This window comes from Gadus morhua, chromosome 6, assembly GCF_902167405.1.
Source record: "Gadus morhua chromosome 6, gadMor3.0, whole genome shotgun sequence".
Taxonomy (NCBI): Eukaryota; Metazoa; Chordata; class Actinopteri; order Gadiformes; family Gadidae; genus Gadus; species Gadus morhua.
In genome coordinates this window covers 14,079,764-14,095,426 of record NC_044053.1, presented here as the reverse complement: position 1 = coordinate 14,095,426, position 15,663 = coordinate 14,079,764, and the positions used below count along the sequence as shown (strand labels likewise).

At 43.7% G+C, this 15,663-nt stretch overlaps 2 protein-coding genes across 3 annotated transcripts in view; one reads left to right on the top strand and one right to left on the bottom strand.

Annotated features, from left to right (window-relative positions):
• Window positions 1-7,665, top strand: part of si:dkey-178e17.3 (somatomedin-B and thrombospondin type-1 domain-containing protein) — a 12,531-nt gene extending 4,866 nt beyond the window's left edge. The window contains exons 2-5 of one of the 2 annotated variants that reach the window (XM_030359565.1): window positions 3,522-3,704; window positions 4,446-4,536; window positions 6,965-7,123; window positions 7,460-7,665. In XM_030359565.1, coding sequence (XP_030215425.1) covers window positions 3,522-3,704; window positions 4,446-4,536; window positions 6,965-7,123; window positions 7,460-7,565 — 539 coding nt within the window. In that variant the 3' untranslated portion in view covers window positions 7,566-7,665. Of the gene's footprint in view, window positions 1-3,518; window positions 3,705-4,445; window positions 4,537-6,964; window positions 7,124-7,459 lie in introns of both variants that reach the window. The other variant, XM_030359564.1, reaches the window with a different exon arrangement.
• A 3,534-nt stretch (window positions 7,666-11,199) lies between these two features.
• Window positions 11,200-15,656, bottom strand: snap29 (synaptosome associated protein 29). Its single transcript, XM_030357934.1, has 6 exons — window positions 15,436-15,656; window positions 14,725-14,961; window positions 14,440-14,633; window positions 12,698-12,783; window positions 12,511-12,615; window positions 11,200-12,213 (listed from the first exon to the last, which is right to left on the bottom strand). Exons 2-6 carry the CDS (start codon window positions 14,959-14,961, stop codon window positions 12,053-12,055), a joined length of 783 nt encoding a protein of 260 aa, XP_030213794.1. The 5' UTR covers window positions 15,436-15,656; the 3' UTR covers window positions 11,200-12,052.
• Between the last annotated feature and the right edge of the window lie 7 nt (window positions 15,657-15,663).

Below are 15,663 nucleotides of genomic sequence, written 5' to 3'. Positions count from 1 at the left end.
ATTGGTCAGTGAGAAAGTGCTAATGTTTCATCAGTAGGAAATAACACTGCATTCTGGCACTTGGGTTGTGATAACTAAAACAATAGTCTTACAACAATCCTGTACAGTATCAATTCAGATATAGAAGGCTAAATACATTTGTAAATCCTTTGCTTAATTATTTTACCATACAAATTATAGTTGTTGGTGGCATCCAATCACAAGTGATGCATAGTTTCTGCTTTGCCAACTTGAATAAATGTCCTTATGTTCTCATTCATTTATTTATTTATTTTTATGTATAGTTTTATCTATCATTTTATCCATCTCCTCAAATAAAGCCTCAGCTGTGTATTCTTAGTAAATCCATCTAATGGTGGGTTCATTGGCGCCCTCCGCTCCATGTGGGTGCAGGAAGCGTTTAGGCGGGAACCCGTTATTAAGTCTAAGTCCTCTCTCATGTCTAAGGCTTATTAAGAGGCTGCTGCCCTGTGTGACAGAGCACCCTGGCTCTCTCCTAATGCCCCGATCCCAGAGGCCTTCCTTTCAGGGGCGGAGGGGAGGTCGGGGGAGAGGGGGAGAGGGGGAGAGGGGGAGAGGGGGAGATGGGGAGGGAGAGGCCAAGGGGTGGAGCGCAGGAGTTTTCTCTCCGCTCCTTTGGAACAGCTGGGCATCTGGGTTCCATCAGAGAGGCGGTGTAGGAGGAGGAGGAGGAGGAGGAGGAGGAGGAGGAGGAGGAAGAGGAGAAAGGAGGGGTTGCTGAAAGTGATGCTGGGGTGGGTTGGGGGGTGTCCAGACGGGGAGGAGGGAGGTGGGAGGCAGGGCAGTAGTTGAAAAGAGATGACTAAAAGGAGAGACAGATGGGGGGGGGGGGGGAGAGAATGAGACAGAATGTGCCACAGCGCCAAAGAGAGAAGAAGATAAAGGCCGGTTCCTTGCGTTCAAGGGGGAGATGCGGGGGGTCTTTTGTTATGGAACCCTAAAATGGCAACAGACCTTTGAGAGAGAGAGAGAGAGAGAGCGAGAGAGAGCGAGAGAGAGAGAGAGAGAGAGAGAGAGAGAGAGAGAGAGAGAGAGAGAGAGAGAGAGAGAGAGAGAGAGGGGGGGTTACATGTTATCTCTGAGGTTTTTGGCTCATTACAATGACCAATTTGTCCCTCAACAACTAGCGTGACCTGAATGTGGCCGACAAGGGAAGAGCAGAAACCAGATTTGGATCACACAGATTAATTTAGCTCCTATAATGCCGGCTTTAATACTGCTTCTCTAAAGCTATGCCAACCGCCGAGAAAACTCTGGCTAAGACCCATCTCCTCACCATATGAAGATATCCTGTGAGCCCCTTTCTTCTTTCGTTTCATCTTTTCTTCTTTTGAACACTTGCTGGTTTTGGCCTGCTCCAGTCTGCTCCAGGTGCTGTCTATATATACGATGGTGCCTTGCATTTTTGAAAAGTTCATTTTTTTATCAATCCTCATTGGAAGCATCTCGGAAACCCCGACTGAAAAAAACCTACAAACCCTTCAGAAACCCACAGCAACCGCAACAACAATAACAACGACAACATCAACAATCACAGATGTTCTCAATGACAAAGGCTCCACATGCTGACTACAACAACCATTTGTTTCTGTGTGGAGGGCCCTTGGGTTCAGAGGTCGTGGCATGTGTTTCCTAGTGGGAACCTTCTCACTGTAATCAGCTCCAGAGCCGGGGCGGCCTGGCCCCTGTGTTACACCGGCTCCCTGGGCTGTGCTGCTGGGTGGTTCCGTCGGGGGACTGGCTTTAGGGGAGAGTGAGCTCAGGGACCACCAAAGCCTCCCAATTACCCCCCGACCTCTCCTGATCCCAAAGGCAGGGGGGGCTGCACTTCCACACGTACTGTGTGTGTGTGTGTGTGTGTGTGTGTGTGGGTGTGCTATTCTCAAGTGTTTGTGTGTGTAGTTTATGCTTAAGTGTATATGGGTGTGTTTTTATGTGTGTTTAGTTATCCGTAAGCATGTGTGTGTGTGTGTGTGTGTGAGTGTGTTGGTCTGTGTGTTATGCCTTATGCCTTAAGGGTGTGTGTGTGTGACTGATTCCTTGAGTGTGTGTGTCTCTGTGTGTAGTAATGATTGAGTGTGTAGTCATATGTAAGAGTGTGCGTGGATGTGTGTGTATTTCTGAGGGCGTGTGTGGGTCATTTCTGAGGTTGTGCGTGTGTAGTTGTGAGGGTGTGTGTGTGCGTAGTGGTCTGTGGGTGGGACAGCAGGGTAATACCCTTGTTCCCCCCTGAGCGAGAACCAGCCGACCCTCTTGGTCCGGTGCAGTGCAGAGCCCACCGGCCCGGAGATACATCAGGGGAAGGAAAGGAGGGGAGGCAGGAAGCAGGATAAGAGGAGGGGGGGAACGGCCCAGGGAGCTGATAGGACCCTGCTGGTGGCTTCCACATGTGTGGGTCACACTGGGAGGATCAGGGGGGGCCGGCTCCTAGGTCTTGTGTGTCTGGAGGGGGATAGGCGCCTGGGCGACAACCCAAGGCGTCAGATTTATATAGATAGATGCTTTGGGTAGTGTGTGTACGTGTGTGTGTGTGTGTGTGTGTGTGTGTGTGTGTGTGTGTGTGTGTGTGTGTGTGTGTGTGTGTGTGTGTGTGTGTGTGTGTGTATGCTTATATATGTCTGCAGGCATGTAGTTTGCTCACATGTGTGCTTGTGTTGTGTTTGTTCTTCTACATATGAATTAGTGTATGTGCATGTGTGTGTACATGCGTGCATGTGTGTGTGTGTGTGTGTGTGTGTGTGTGTGTGTGGCTATCTGGGAAAGGCGAGTGTCAGGTGGGCAGCACTAATGTGCAGGAATGCAGAGATTCCACAGTGGCTTTGTGGATGGGTCGTGTCACTGAGACACCCCCACCCCCCCCCAGTGGGACCATGGGAATCTGTAGAGATGGGCGGCCCCTTGAAAGCGCTCTCTAGCCCCCCCCCCTAAAATCTCTGTCTTTCTTTCCTTCTTTCTTTCTCTATCCTCATAATCCGCATCTTTCTCCCATCTCATTTGTCTCAGTTGTCTCAATTTTTCCTTTCATTGTCTCTTAGAAACACACACACACACACACACACACACACACACACACACACACACACACACACACACACGTACACACTCACACACATACACACACAATCACACATTCACGCATAACGTACACACACACACACACATCTTGTGATGTTTCCATGTGTCACATTTTTACGTATTTTTTGCCTTTGCAACTCTCTCTGTTGTTTGCGTGAGTATGTGTATGTATGTTTGTGCTCAATTTGTTGTATGATCTTGGTTTGTTGAGATGGAATTGGCTGATGTTCCGCACTGCAACATCGACCCAATCGACACGCTGCACGACGTGAAACACTTTGAGGGACTCGACCCGCGTGTACCCACATACATCGTGTCTGTGTGTGTCTTAGCCCCCTCACCTAACGTTCATAGCGTCGGCAGGCTCCCTCTGCCTCTCGCCCCATGTGTCAGCTCACCCCCTACCTCCTCCCTCCTACCAGCAGCCATCGACTGTGTGGTGGGCTCCTGGGGGCCCTGGTCGCCATGCACGTCCCCCTGCGGGGTGGGCAGCACCGAGAGGAGCCGCCAGGTGTCTGTGCCCCCGAGGAACGGGGGAACGCCCTGTCCTGACCTCCGGCAGCGGAGGGGCTGCTATGGCAACAACGCTGTATGCAGCACATCTAAAGGTGAGGCGAGAGTGGTGGCCTTCCTGCTCAGGACTCAGTGTGTGCGTATTGAAGCTGCAGTAGATAAGAGTCCAGGGTTGTAACGGGATTAGGCAGAGGAGAACAACATTTGGAAATGTCCCTTTGACTGATAGGCCGGCTGGATTGCCCGAACCAATCGGATATCCCCTGTTAGGGCAGTAACTGATATTCTCACAGAGCATTTCACCTACTAAAGGCAGACGGATGATTAGGACATTTCTATAAATTTGGACTCAAATTAGAGCTCTCAAATCTTGAACACCTCAAATGTACCTGGTATATATATAGTACAGTATAGTATTGTGTAGTACACAATCCCTATAGGGTTGATACTGTTGCATCCGAGTGAATTTTCAGTTGAAATGGTTCACCTCTTAATGTCCCCTATTGCCACATATCTGATCTTAAGTCTTCAGTACAGCCGAAACATATCAAAAGCATCTGTTATGTTCTCCTACTGTTGACTTAGTGGCCAAACTTGACAGACTGAAGATAAGCCTCTTGAGTCTGGAGCAACAAGGTTTTTATCAGTCAAAGAAACCCAAATAATTGCTTACAAGTGTTGTATCTTAAGTCTACTTGAGTATACAAGCAACAATGCATTCTTAGTTTGTTTTCCTTCACTTTTTCTCAAATTGAATATGAATATTTCAGTATCTTTGTTCACGTTGAGCTATGATTATTAATATCTTTGGTGTGGTTTATTTTATATTATTTTAGAGGTGGCTAAAATCCTGCCTGACTCCTTCAAGCGGATTTTCAAGGACCCATGGAGGCGACCACACATGCTGATGAAGGAGGAGAAGGCCAGGTAGGGAACAAAAGACAAACAGGTGACCACTGAGCCAACTGCTTGGGACACACCACTTTCACTCATGGATTATGAAGTCATTCTTTCGATACTGATGTACAGAGAAACAAATCTGACGAGCCATCATCATCATTTCATTACCATCATTACCTGTTAACAGTCACACAGACTCACCTGTAACGACATGGAATATTCTGAATAGGGTCATAAATCAATCTAGAGAAGTAGATGCATAAGTAGTGCATACAAATAAAAATTATTTAGGTTCATGTCAGATTTTATTTGTGTCTAGGGAGAACTTTGATCCAATTGGAATTCACCTTGAGATCCTCAGATAGTATTCTTTTAAGTTCAGCGTCATGAACACAGGGACCCAGAAGAGTCAAGAAGGGAAAGCCAAGGCCAGGCTGACCTCAAACTACAGCTGGACATTGTTTTGACTGTAGGAGATGAGCACTGCGGTTGGATATCTGCAGGATATTCAGATCTTTGAGCTGTACTGATTGTGGAGTGCTTCGGTACAAGCACAGGCGTGCTCTAACACACTTAGACACACACACACACACACACACACACACACACACACACACACACACACACACACACACACACACACACACACACACACACACACACACACACACACACAATGAGGGCCGGCCTTTTGGCAGGCCAGAGCATTTCACTTTGATTAAAGTGGACATTGGATACCTTTATTTTGGATGAGGCACAAAGCTACAGGGGATGGAAGAGACATGAGTCATACATGTGATCCATTAACCACGGATGACAGCATTAGGCTGATTTTATATAAACATCTGTCCCACTGACAGATGCTGGGGGAAAAGACTGCCTATGAATTTAAAGTTTTACAAATACTACTCTGACTGAAAAGAAGAAAATTACTGAGAAATGAAACAAAGTTAAAATATGAGAACTAGCAGTTGTGAAAGGTCTATACATTCAACACACTGCCTAACCCAATCGACTGCCCTTTATCCAGCAATTCTTACCTGTAATCAACACCTTCACACCAAAAAGCATTTTTATGAGTTGGTTGGTTTTAAACCTACTTTTGTATCTATGTTACAGATACGATTTGATGGATTCTATTTAGTGTCATTAGGAGGGAATAAAACAAGGCAGTGTTAATAAGATACCCTACCTCCTTAGCTAGACATGAATAGTCCAGAGAAATCTATAATGGTCCTCTATCAGGAGATAGCGCCCCCTATGGGTGAAATGGTACCAAATGTTTTCAAGACCTGCATACCAGGAATACAGCTGTAGTTTTACTTTTGCAACCTTTGGGGTTTACCTATAGGCATAACCAATTGGGAATAATTATGAGAATCCTGACCCTAACAATAGATATCCACAGATGCACAGGCACTATCCAGTAAATAACATCACAATTACAATTAGGGCATTTAGCAGACGCTTTTATCCAAAGCGACGTACATCGTTTAATCATCGGTTAATCACTCTAGTCACTAGAATGATGTAAGAGTCATACTAGAGTCTACCCTAGTGTATGCAGAGTACAGTAAATGTAGACTTGTTTTATCTAATCTGATTAATTGGGATTAGTATGCCAATTTAAGAGTAAAAAATACGCAAAAATGTAGATACAAAAACTAAGTTAAGGAACAATGTGTTTTTTGTTGTTTGTGCATTAATAATTCCCTTAAGAGTCTTTTACGCTTCACCATTTTAAACATAGAAACCCAATCTGTCATCAAGGTCCTTTGGCAAGGGACTGGTGCTGCCTTGTACATTAAGTTCTGAATAGAGACTTGAGGGAGCATTCAGGGAGAAATGCTAAGTAGGAGACATATTTCCTCCGGTCCTGACATCCCACTAGGGATGGTGTTTAGTCATGACTCAGTTCACTCATAGACCAAACAAACACGGCAAAAAAAATCTTAGGCCAGTTCCAAAAGTTACAGTGAACTGGAAAACCAGCTTTAATCGTTGTTTTTGAAGCACAGTTTGGGGCTCGGTAGAAGATTGTCTTTGCCTGCCCTGAGCCTGTTGAAATGATAAACAGATCTAGGCTTTGGCGGCTGCCTTCTGCTATTAAGACCTCGATCAAAGGTAACCTAATTGGCTTGAAGGCCACTGGACCTGGGAACGTCTGAATAGGAAAATGTTTGCAATGGCATGGGATTCTGGAGGAATTACATTGAAGTACAACAAGTAGGACACAGTATGTTGTTTGCTACTATGTGGTGTGGACGTCTGCATAAAATCAAAACAAGCAGCTGTGTGACCTGGCTCATCTTGAACCTCCATCTCTCTGATGCTAAAAACAAAATGGTTTGTTGCAAAAAGAAAATAAATCAATAAACGGGGATTCAACAGCATACGCCTTGATCAACGCTTGCACACATGTATCGATCTGTTCTATGTTGGCCTTTGCCCACAGTTACTGCGTGTACCTGCGGGTTAAGCAGTCCAGTGCGGCCTGCAAACTGAAGCTGTGGAGTGCCCAGTTGGTCCGAGAGAGACTGGTGTGTGCCGAATGCCAGAGTGACGCCATGTCCAAAACCGACCGCTGCAGCGGAGACGGCATCGAGAGCACCAGGTGAGCCACGCCTTTTCACCCATAGGGACCACATTTGCTTAGTACTTTTTGCTAATTTCCTGCAAAAGAGGAAAGCGTTTTAATCTGACATTAAGAGATTGAAGTTTCAATGGGCGGACAGAACATTCTTAACATTCCTACTACAAATTATATCGATGAAACGTCGTCAGAGTGCTCCCTTCTCCTGGGATGATGGAACAGCAGAAAAAAATGAGGCCGGACTTAAATGCGTGATACTTAACCCAAAACAGGCATATTCATTGTAGTAACAGTAAAAAAGTACATTTTGCATAGAGTAAAAGGCAGTAGTGAACATCACGATGACCCATTTTGCAGGACCTTCTGGGCGGCGGCCTCCGTGCCGGGTTGCCATGGTTCCTGGGTGCGGGAGTCGTCGACGGAGGGCTGTCGCTGTGCGCCGTACTCGCTGCTGTTTGTGTGAGCAGCCTCCAACGACCCCCCCCCCCCCCGTGCACACAGCCACGTGGTTCATGGGGTTATGACCCCCAATACCTTTCATAAGACCCATAACCCAACCAACACCCCCCTCCCCCCCCCCCCCCCCCCCCCCCCCCCAACGCCCGCCACGCGATGCCCCCCCCCCCCCAGGAGATCAGCAGTTTCCTGCCACTTTTCTACTTTGCCTCACTCTCTGTACTACACACACTACGATGACGCCTGAAATAATATGCACACGTTCTAGCATTTAGAAATCAATATTTTTCTGCAGCCACAAATATTTCCATTCCTCCTCCAAAGCACAGAAATGCCTATATGCATTTTTACCTCTGACTCTTTGCTATCTACCTCCAATAATGCAACTGCATTTGATGCTTAATGTATAAATATATAAATGTAATATTTTGCTTTATACATTTTCTACTTAAGAGTTTTTACGTGTAACGTGTATGTGTCTATATAGCAATGATTATGTGTATCCACCCGTTTGTTTGTTTCCTTTTCTAGATCCTTGTTTCCATATCTTCGTTTAATTTTACATTTCGCCACATTGATCATAACAAATCACTTTCATCCGAATGTACATGCCATCTTTGAATGTGTGTCCAATCAATCGACTCTCAGGGGTTTCAACAAGGAGTTTTTGTCCCCCCCCCCCCCCATGGATCTATGGTTCAATACCTGCCGTCAACAAGGCTGTTTATGTAGATATCAAACAGTGAATTATAAATTAAAACTACTTGGTGTTTGTTATAGGTAATATAAGCTAGGGTGGAACAGATTCCAAATCGGTATGGACTCGAGCCGTTCCACCTGTCCATGGCTGTATGCAGTTACTTTTTCATTTTGTTATCCCTGTCTCCAACTCATTCCAAAAACAAACCAAAAACTAGATTGGCTTTAAAGGGGAGTTTTCAACAACACTGCTGCGTCTTGCAAAAAGTCACACCTCTGCTCCCTAGCTGTAGACTAGCTGCCGGCCTGTTGCTTCACTCCCTTCTCTCATTAGCAGATTCTCCATCTCCTCCCTCATCCTACACAGCTCTTTAGCACAGCCGGAGTACCTTAGCGGTTGCTGTGTTACATAAGGCCACTGTGTGTTTAACATTTCCACTAAATAACAGCCTATGCTCAATGAGCACATCGCTCTGACTCTGTTATGCTCGCTGGAGGATAAGTTTCATGTTCGGGCGAACGATCTGCCTTGACATTAAAAAAAGAACCCTGCCATGTATTTCCCTTGTTTATGTGTATTTATTTATTTTCTTTCCAAGCAAGCAAGCAAGCAAGGATATTATTAGGGCAGCACTGCATTCTCTTGTACACTGTTGATTAGTGAAAAATAAAACAAATATACAGCCACTTTTCTTTCTGTCATGATCAGTTGGAGTCACCAGTTGTATTATTATTAGCTTGTATCACATTAATGCAAGCTTTGTATTGTTTTCTTCCTCTTTGTTTAATTGCCTGTGTAATATTTCGTGATTTCAAAACATCATCAAACACCACAGGTAACATTGCTGGTTTTCCCGAGGAGCAGTTACAGCTGTGGACCTGGTGTTGATAATGTAATTATATCCTCAGAGTTAGACCCGTGCTCCATGCACCAATTACATTTAAAAAGGGTGTATGCTGGGCAGTTCAGAACAAAAAAGCAAACATGCATCTGTTAACATATTTTGGGTGGAATTCTTGGAATTTCTTGCAATGGTAAAAATGGAGTGTGAGTTTCTGTGAAATCACCATGGCCTATAATATTGGAGTATTTTCCTATAATTTAGGGTTTGTTTAGACAGGCAGACGGTGAGGTAAGAATGAGTGAAACTGTTCCCCCTGTAAGCACGGCATGTTCGTCTGGTACATTGACAGGGCCTGTGACGCGACAATGTTTCAGCCTCCACCAGGATGGAGAAATCTTTCACTTGGTAGAATTGTTGTTATTCCTGATACAGATAATTTGCATTGAACTTATTATCACACGCTGATTGTTGATTCTTGTGAGCGTGCATGTACTTGAAACCATTAGCCACTGGAAATGATGTTGACCCGTACTAGTGTTGTGGAGCCAGTTATGTCTCAGAGTAAACCATCAACCTGAACTCCTCTCTCTCTCTCTCTCTCGCTCTCTCTCTCTCTCTCTCTCTCTCTCTCTCGCTCTCTCTCTCTCTGTCTCTCTCTCATCCCCTCCCGACCACCACCCATCCCTCTGCCATCCTCAGCATCATCATCCTCATCATCCCCCCCTCCCCTCCCAGACTCCCCTCGGTCAGCACAACCCTTTCTTTCCTCGTACTACAACAGTGGCAATACAGTGCTGCTGGCCTGTCAGTCCGTGCAGCCTCTCTGAAGCTGGCTTTAACCGCATGTCGGCCGCGACCCAGCGCCGCTAACCCGCTGTCCAAAGGGCAGGAAGGCCCGTCTCTGGCCCAGTGCCTGATGGGCTCCGACAGCAGTGTGTTCTGGGATTACACCCACTGAAAAGAGCGGCATTCCATCACTGTCGGCCTTTGTCGCAGCGTGGCTATTGTTTGCTTACGACAAGACAGCTGTTCAAAGACCGCCCAGCCCCGCGCCCGGCGTACAGGGAGAGCGCATTTCCGCTTACTGACGCCGGCGCTCCAGCATAGACCTGTGCCTTAATATATACAAAGTATATATATGATATTCTTTTTTTAGGGTTTTCTTTTAAAGTATGTAGATACATATACAACCATATAATGGGTGTAGGCCTATATAAGATGCCCCCTCAGAGGGGCAGACAGGTATGCAGGTTGTCAAAAAGAAACAAACTTTTTTTTTTCTGATTGCTAGACAGACAGACAGAAATAGATAGAGGGATGGATACACTATGCTAGTGTATGCTAGTGCGTTTTTTTTTGTGTGCAAGTGTGTATTTGCCGGTCTCTACTGTAATTAGTGCTTCCTAATGAGGGCCTGTGCATTGCCCTGTGGAAGCAGCTGGACTATATCAGAGGAATGATAATGAATAGCTGCCACCGCACCACACCGGGATGCAGACGACATACAGCAACACAGCTGGAAGACTGCAGGGCTTAATACAGTCTTCCGACTCCATTGAGCAATTAATGAAAGAACTTACTATCAAGTAGTGGCCATTTTAATTCTCCTGGATCACAAAGAAGAGATAAAGACTAAACAAGGCAGTTGGGCCTTCTGTTTAAAAAGGAGGCTTACTTATGATAACTCTATTTGGTGGGGTTGTAGTTACCAGTGGAGACTCAGTAAGGTGTACATTTTAACTAAACTTTTAAAGAAAGAGGCAAAAACTAGATCAGCCAAGATCATCTCATAGCATTATCTTGGATTTTTTACAAAATCTATATAGAAATGCCCATGCTTCACAGGAGCAATCTTCATTTTGACAAGACATCATCACTCAAGGTAGTAGTATAAAAAATTGCTCCATACTGAGAATGAGATTAGGGCGCCACCTAGAGGAACTTTTGACCACTTAATTTCAAACTCAAGAGTTACATTCCCAAATGTAACTTATATCAGGTTTTTTTTTACTGAATAACCTTTTTTTTAATCTATATATATAATGTTGTTAATTTTAATCTGTAAATATTGGTAGTTCAGTTATAAAACAAAGGCAATTAGATTAACGTTATTTAATAGATTTCAAACAGCAGATCCTTCAATTGGAGCAAGTTAGTGGTTTCTCTAGTCTCCTATTGTAGGTCATTTAAAGTGTTTGTCTCATTATGAAATTCAACTTTTTATATTCACAGAATGCAGCCCCACTGTTCACATTATATCTGCCTCAAAAACATCCTTATTCACGTCACAAATACATCTTAAAAAGATATGCACTAAAAGTCAAGTTGATTCAATCACCCTAGAAAAGAATACAACTAATCAAAATTGGGAAAGGAAAAAACATTTGGAGGATTTTAATAGCAGGCACAACAAAATAAAAGAGTTAGGCAAGAAAAAAGAGTAAGGCAAGATGTATTAGGCAAAACATAACATGTTAAGATACCTTGTTTGATTAAAACATTTACACATGTAGTCATTTGGTAACTGCTTGCTGCTGGAGCATGAGCACATTTCTATAGTCTCTGTACATATCTCCTTCAAAAATATGGAAACACAATCAAATGTGGTCAATCAGTTGATTTTGTTTGAAAACATTTCAATGAAAATTAGAGTAAATGTTCTCAATTGAGTAGAGTCATAAGACACACATGCATATGTACTTAATAATATTCTTTTCAATAAAAACTAACGGATGGGCTTTAGGCATCAAAACCGCCTGTGTTAGTAGGCAGCAAATAAAAAGGAGGAAGATCCATGTAAGCAAAAAAGCTAAATAGCTAAAATACAATGTGTATTTCATTCATTTTGATAAAAAATAATAGTTACGTCATTCTGCTATGGACAGCTTTGATACCCAGCAATAAAGAAGCCATCTACTTCTGTCTCTCAAAGTTTGTATGCAAGTCAGTTTTATTTTAGGTTTTTGATTTGTTGGTTGGTGTTGTTGACCTTCAGGTCCATCTTATCGACCTTGTTCATCAGAGAATCTAGCGAGTCGTCTTGACTCTCGAGCTCCGACTGCAGACCCAATCCCAAGCCCTTCAGTCTGCTCAGTCCCAGGGACATATCATCTGAGGAGGACACACAGAAGAGCTTTAGGGTCAGACTAGGCTGTTTTCAAAGGTGAGATATTATACCACCAGGTGTTAGTGTGTTTAGCCGTTACAAGCCGTTTTGAAAATCTGCCTCTTCTGACATCACAAGTGGGCGTGTTCACCTAGATAGATGGATATGCCCACTTGTGATGTCAGAACACACCTGGTGGTATAATATGTCACCTTTAATATAAGAGCTACATGCATCACGTTAAACGGGCTACATCCATTTTAATACCATTTTAAGATCTTAAGAGAAAGAGCTTTCCGTACCTAGGTTAGTGTCCAGGGTATGATGAGCGGCCCTTAGATGCTGGTTCCTAGGTTGGCCGTTCTGTACAGATGGGTCATCGTCTACTGGTGCAGAGGCTCCAAATCCTGTTTTTGAAAAGACACATGTTAATGTGACCCAGGTTTTACCAAGGTTAACACAGAGTGTTATGTACTATAAACCCCTCACCTGCTGTATCGAGCTTTCTGAGATTGGGGTGACTGGCCTGGTACTTATCTTCATGTCCTCGACTAGAGGACAGGGCATTCTGTAATCTACATATGAAACAAAATGTAAACAGATAAGCATGGCTAACCTGTGGAGGGAGGGGCAGTCAATGTCAAAGCACTCAGAAAAATAAACAATTCTGGCAAAGATTTTGTTTAAGATAGGTTGGCTGAGACTTGGCGAGAGCGATGAGCTTGAGCAAAACAGGGATTAGCATTTTTTTTTTTTTAAATAATACTAATAAAAAAAACGTAGATCAGGGTGGTATATATGAAAGGGTGGTAAAAGGGAAACTTCATCATGGTAATGGATATTAAGAATTGACAAAATATAGAATGGAATAGTGTTGCACGATACGATATTATGACAACGATACTATACCTGCCCGAAAATACCTCGATGCTCGATACTGAACCGATACCACGGTGAAAATCTAAAATATCTGGAAAAGAGATGAATAATGGGCCAGCTCGGTCTCACTATGGTTTAACTTTCAGCAGTTTGGTCCTTTCCTGCTTTTTTAGCAAATTACATTAATAAATGAATTCTTCAGATCAGAGAATGTATTCCGATTGAGGCGTATCAATATATATAATACGCCTCAATCGGAATACAATTCTCTGATCGGAATAGAATTCCTTGCGGAACAGAAGAGGTGGTGTAGTCCGCTATAATTTACACACTTATTCCGATTGGTTTGGGCTGGGTGCGGCTACTTTTTAACCTAGAGAGATGGCATCAGCAACTGAAGTAGTTTGCAATTGTTCCGTTGGTACTTTTATGCAAGTCCGGTAACTTATCAACCCTAGCGTGTCCGGTTGCTAAGCGACGTCAACGTGCTTGGCAGACTATTTCTTTGCTGATCAACACTACGAATGGTAATTGTAAAAAGACACACCGTGTGAAGACAATGTTTCATTCTGGCAAGGAGCCGTGTAATTAGCTGGATAATGTATCGAACGTCGCCGGTCATTATCGAAAATAATACCCTTCAGGGCGATGCAAGACACCTCCGCATCGCGTCTGGCTCCGGTTCGCCCTGTCAGGGCTTATTTTCCCAATAATGACCGGCGTTCTGTACATCATTTATCGCTTACATATATCATATAAGTCCAGACCAACATAACGGTTGTGCGTGAGAGACATACGGACGTACGCTTACCACTTTTGTAAATGCCATATATACAGTACATTCCGATTGCATGATAGGAATATATCTATTGTGATTAGAAATCTAATCGGATCAGAAGTGTCAATAGCCGCGTTTACATGGACACATCAGTTATATAGAATAACTCCATATTTCACTTCTCCTGTCTTTTTTCTCCACAATCCGAGGACTGTCGGCAAGCGCTTCCTAACTGCCATCTCGTTACGTCTCACTCTCACTCGCTCAGTGAATTGCCTGCTGGGAGTATGACTGAGAGTTGATACTGCTTGTTTATGGGCAAGTCCTTTCGTTCAAAGTATTAAAACATTTTATAAAAGTATCAATAAAAAAAATTAGCATATCGTATTGTTTTTTGCTTGAGGGTATCGTGATACCTTTCGAGCATCAGTATACCGTGCAACACTAGAATGCAAGTCAGTTGCTAGGAAACAACCCATACATTTATCTCATATATTAATATAAAATCACATATATTACAAAAAAGATAAATCAACTTGTGTAAAGTCTTAAAGAGAAGGCGATTGAGTCTTACTTGTCGCTGGCCTGGTACGAGTTGTTCTGCACAGGCGGTGGCTTGGTTTCTGGCTTCGCCTTGAAGTAATTCACAAGACCTCCCCACACACTCTTGATGCCGTTGATGTGCCTCTGGCTGGTCTTCAAGTCTTCCTCCATGTTGTCTACCATCTTCTCTGACCTTTTCAGAGCCTCCCCCTGACGCATCAGCTCCTAAAAAAAAGAAAAGGCGAGGCCGCATGAGGCTTGTTCTCTCTATAATAGATTATATATAATGGCTACACAGATTAGTTTCGTACCATACCTCTGCAGTGTCCACACCCATCTTCTCTGAATCGTAGATGAGAGCAAGGGACCGGTGGCTGCTGTCCACCGCAGACTTGGCTGTGCGCATAACCTCCTGCTGCAGGTGTCTTTGACGCCTCTCAGCATCACTCAAACCTCTATCGTTTTCATCGATTCCCCCAGCGTTAGACCCATACGCTCCCTCTTCTTCATCATCATCATCTGCAAACGGGTTGCTGGACTTGGGAAAAGCCATCTGAACACAGATTAGGAAGAAACAGACAGGAAGCCGTCAGGAGGAAATAGTTGTATTTTGTACAAACTTGCAAATTAATATGCAGGATATAAACACTACCTAAGATTAGGAAATTATACTAGGAAAGGTAACGGTAGACCGACCCGCCTACCGCCAAAAATCAGCTGACCCCGCTCTGAATTGTTCAGATTGAATATTGGAATAAACCTATGAAATTGATCTCTACGTCCTCGTTTAATTTAAGTAAAACAATGATAAAACATTGTCTCCGAGCATGACACAAATGTAAATCCTCTCCCTGGGCAGCTGGTTGTTTTAGCTTGAAGCTAACACAAACGGTGTTAACTTTGATGGCAGGGAACCACCACACCCATAACGCTGACTCACAAATCGATACACAACAGTGCACTGAAATAAACAATATCACCTCAGATAAAATGTCACAAAGATACAGAAAAAACATAAAGTACAGACCTTTGACCGAAGCTAGCCTCTATCAGCTGACGACGAGACACTTCCGTCCAACACTTCCGTTCACGTCACTGCTTGTTGTCAATTGCTTCCCTCGAACGACTATAATAAACCTCCCAGTATTCATCAGACACTATCCAATTTTCAAGTATAAAGTATGAAGCCTTTTTAAATCAATGTCAAATTGAACGCTTAGTACTACATTACGTAAAATCGAACTGTACTAATATT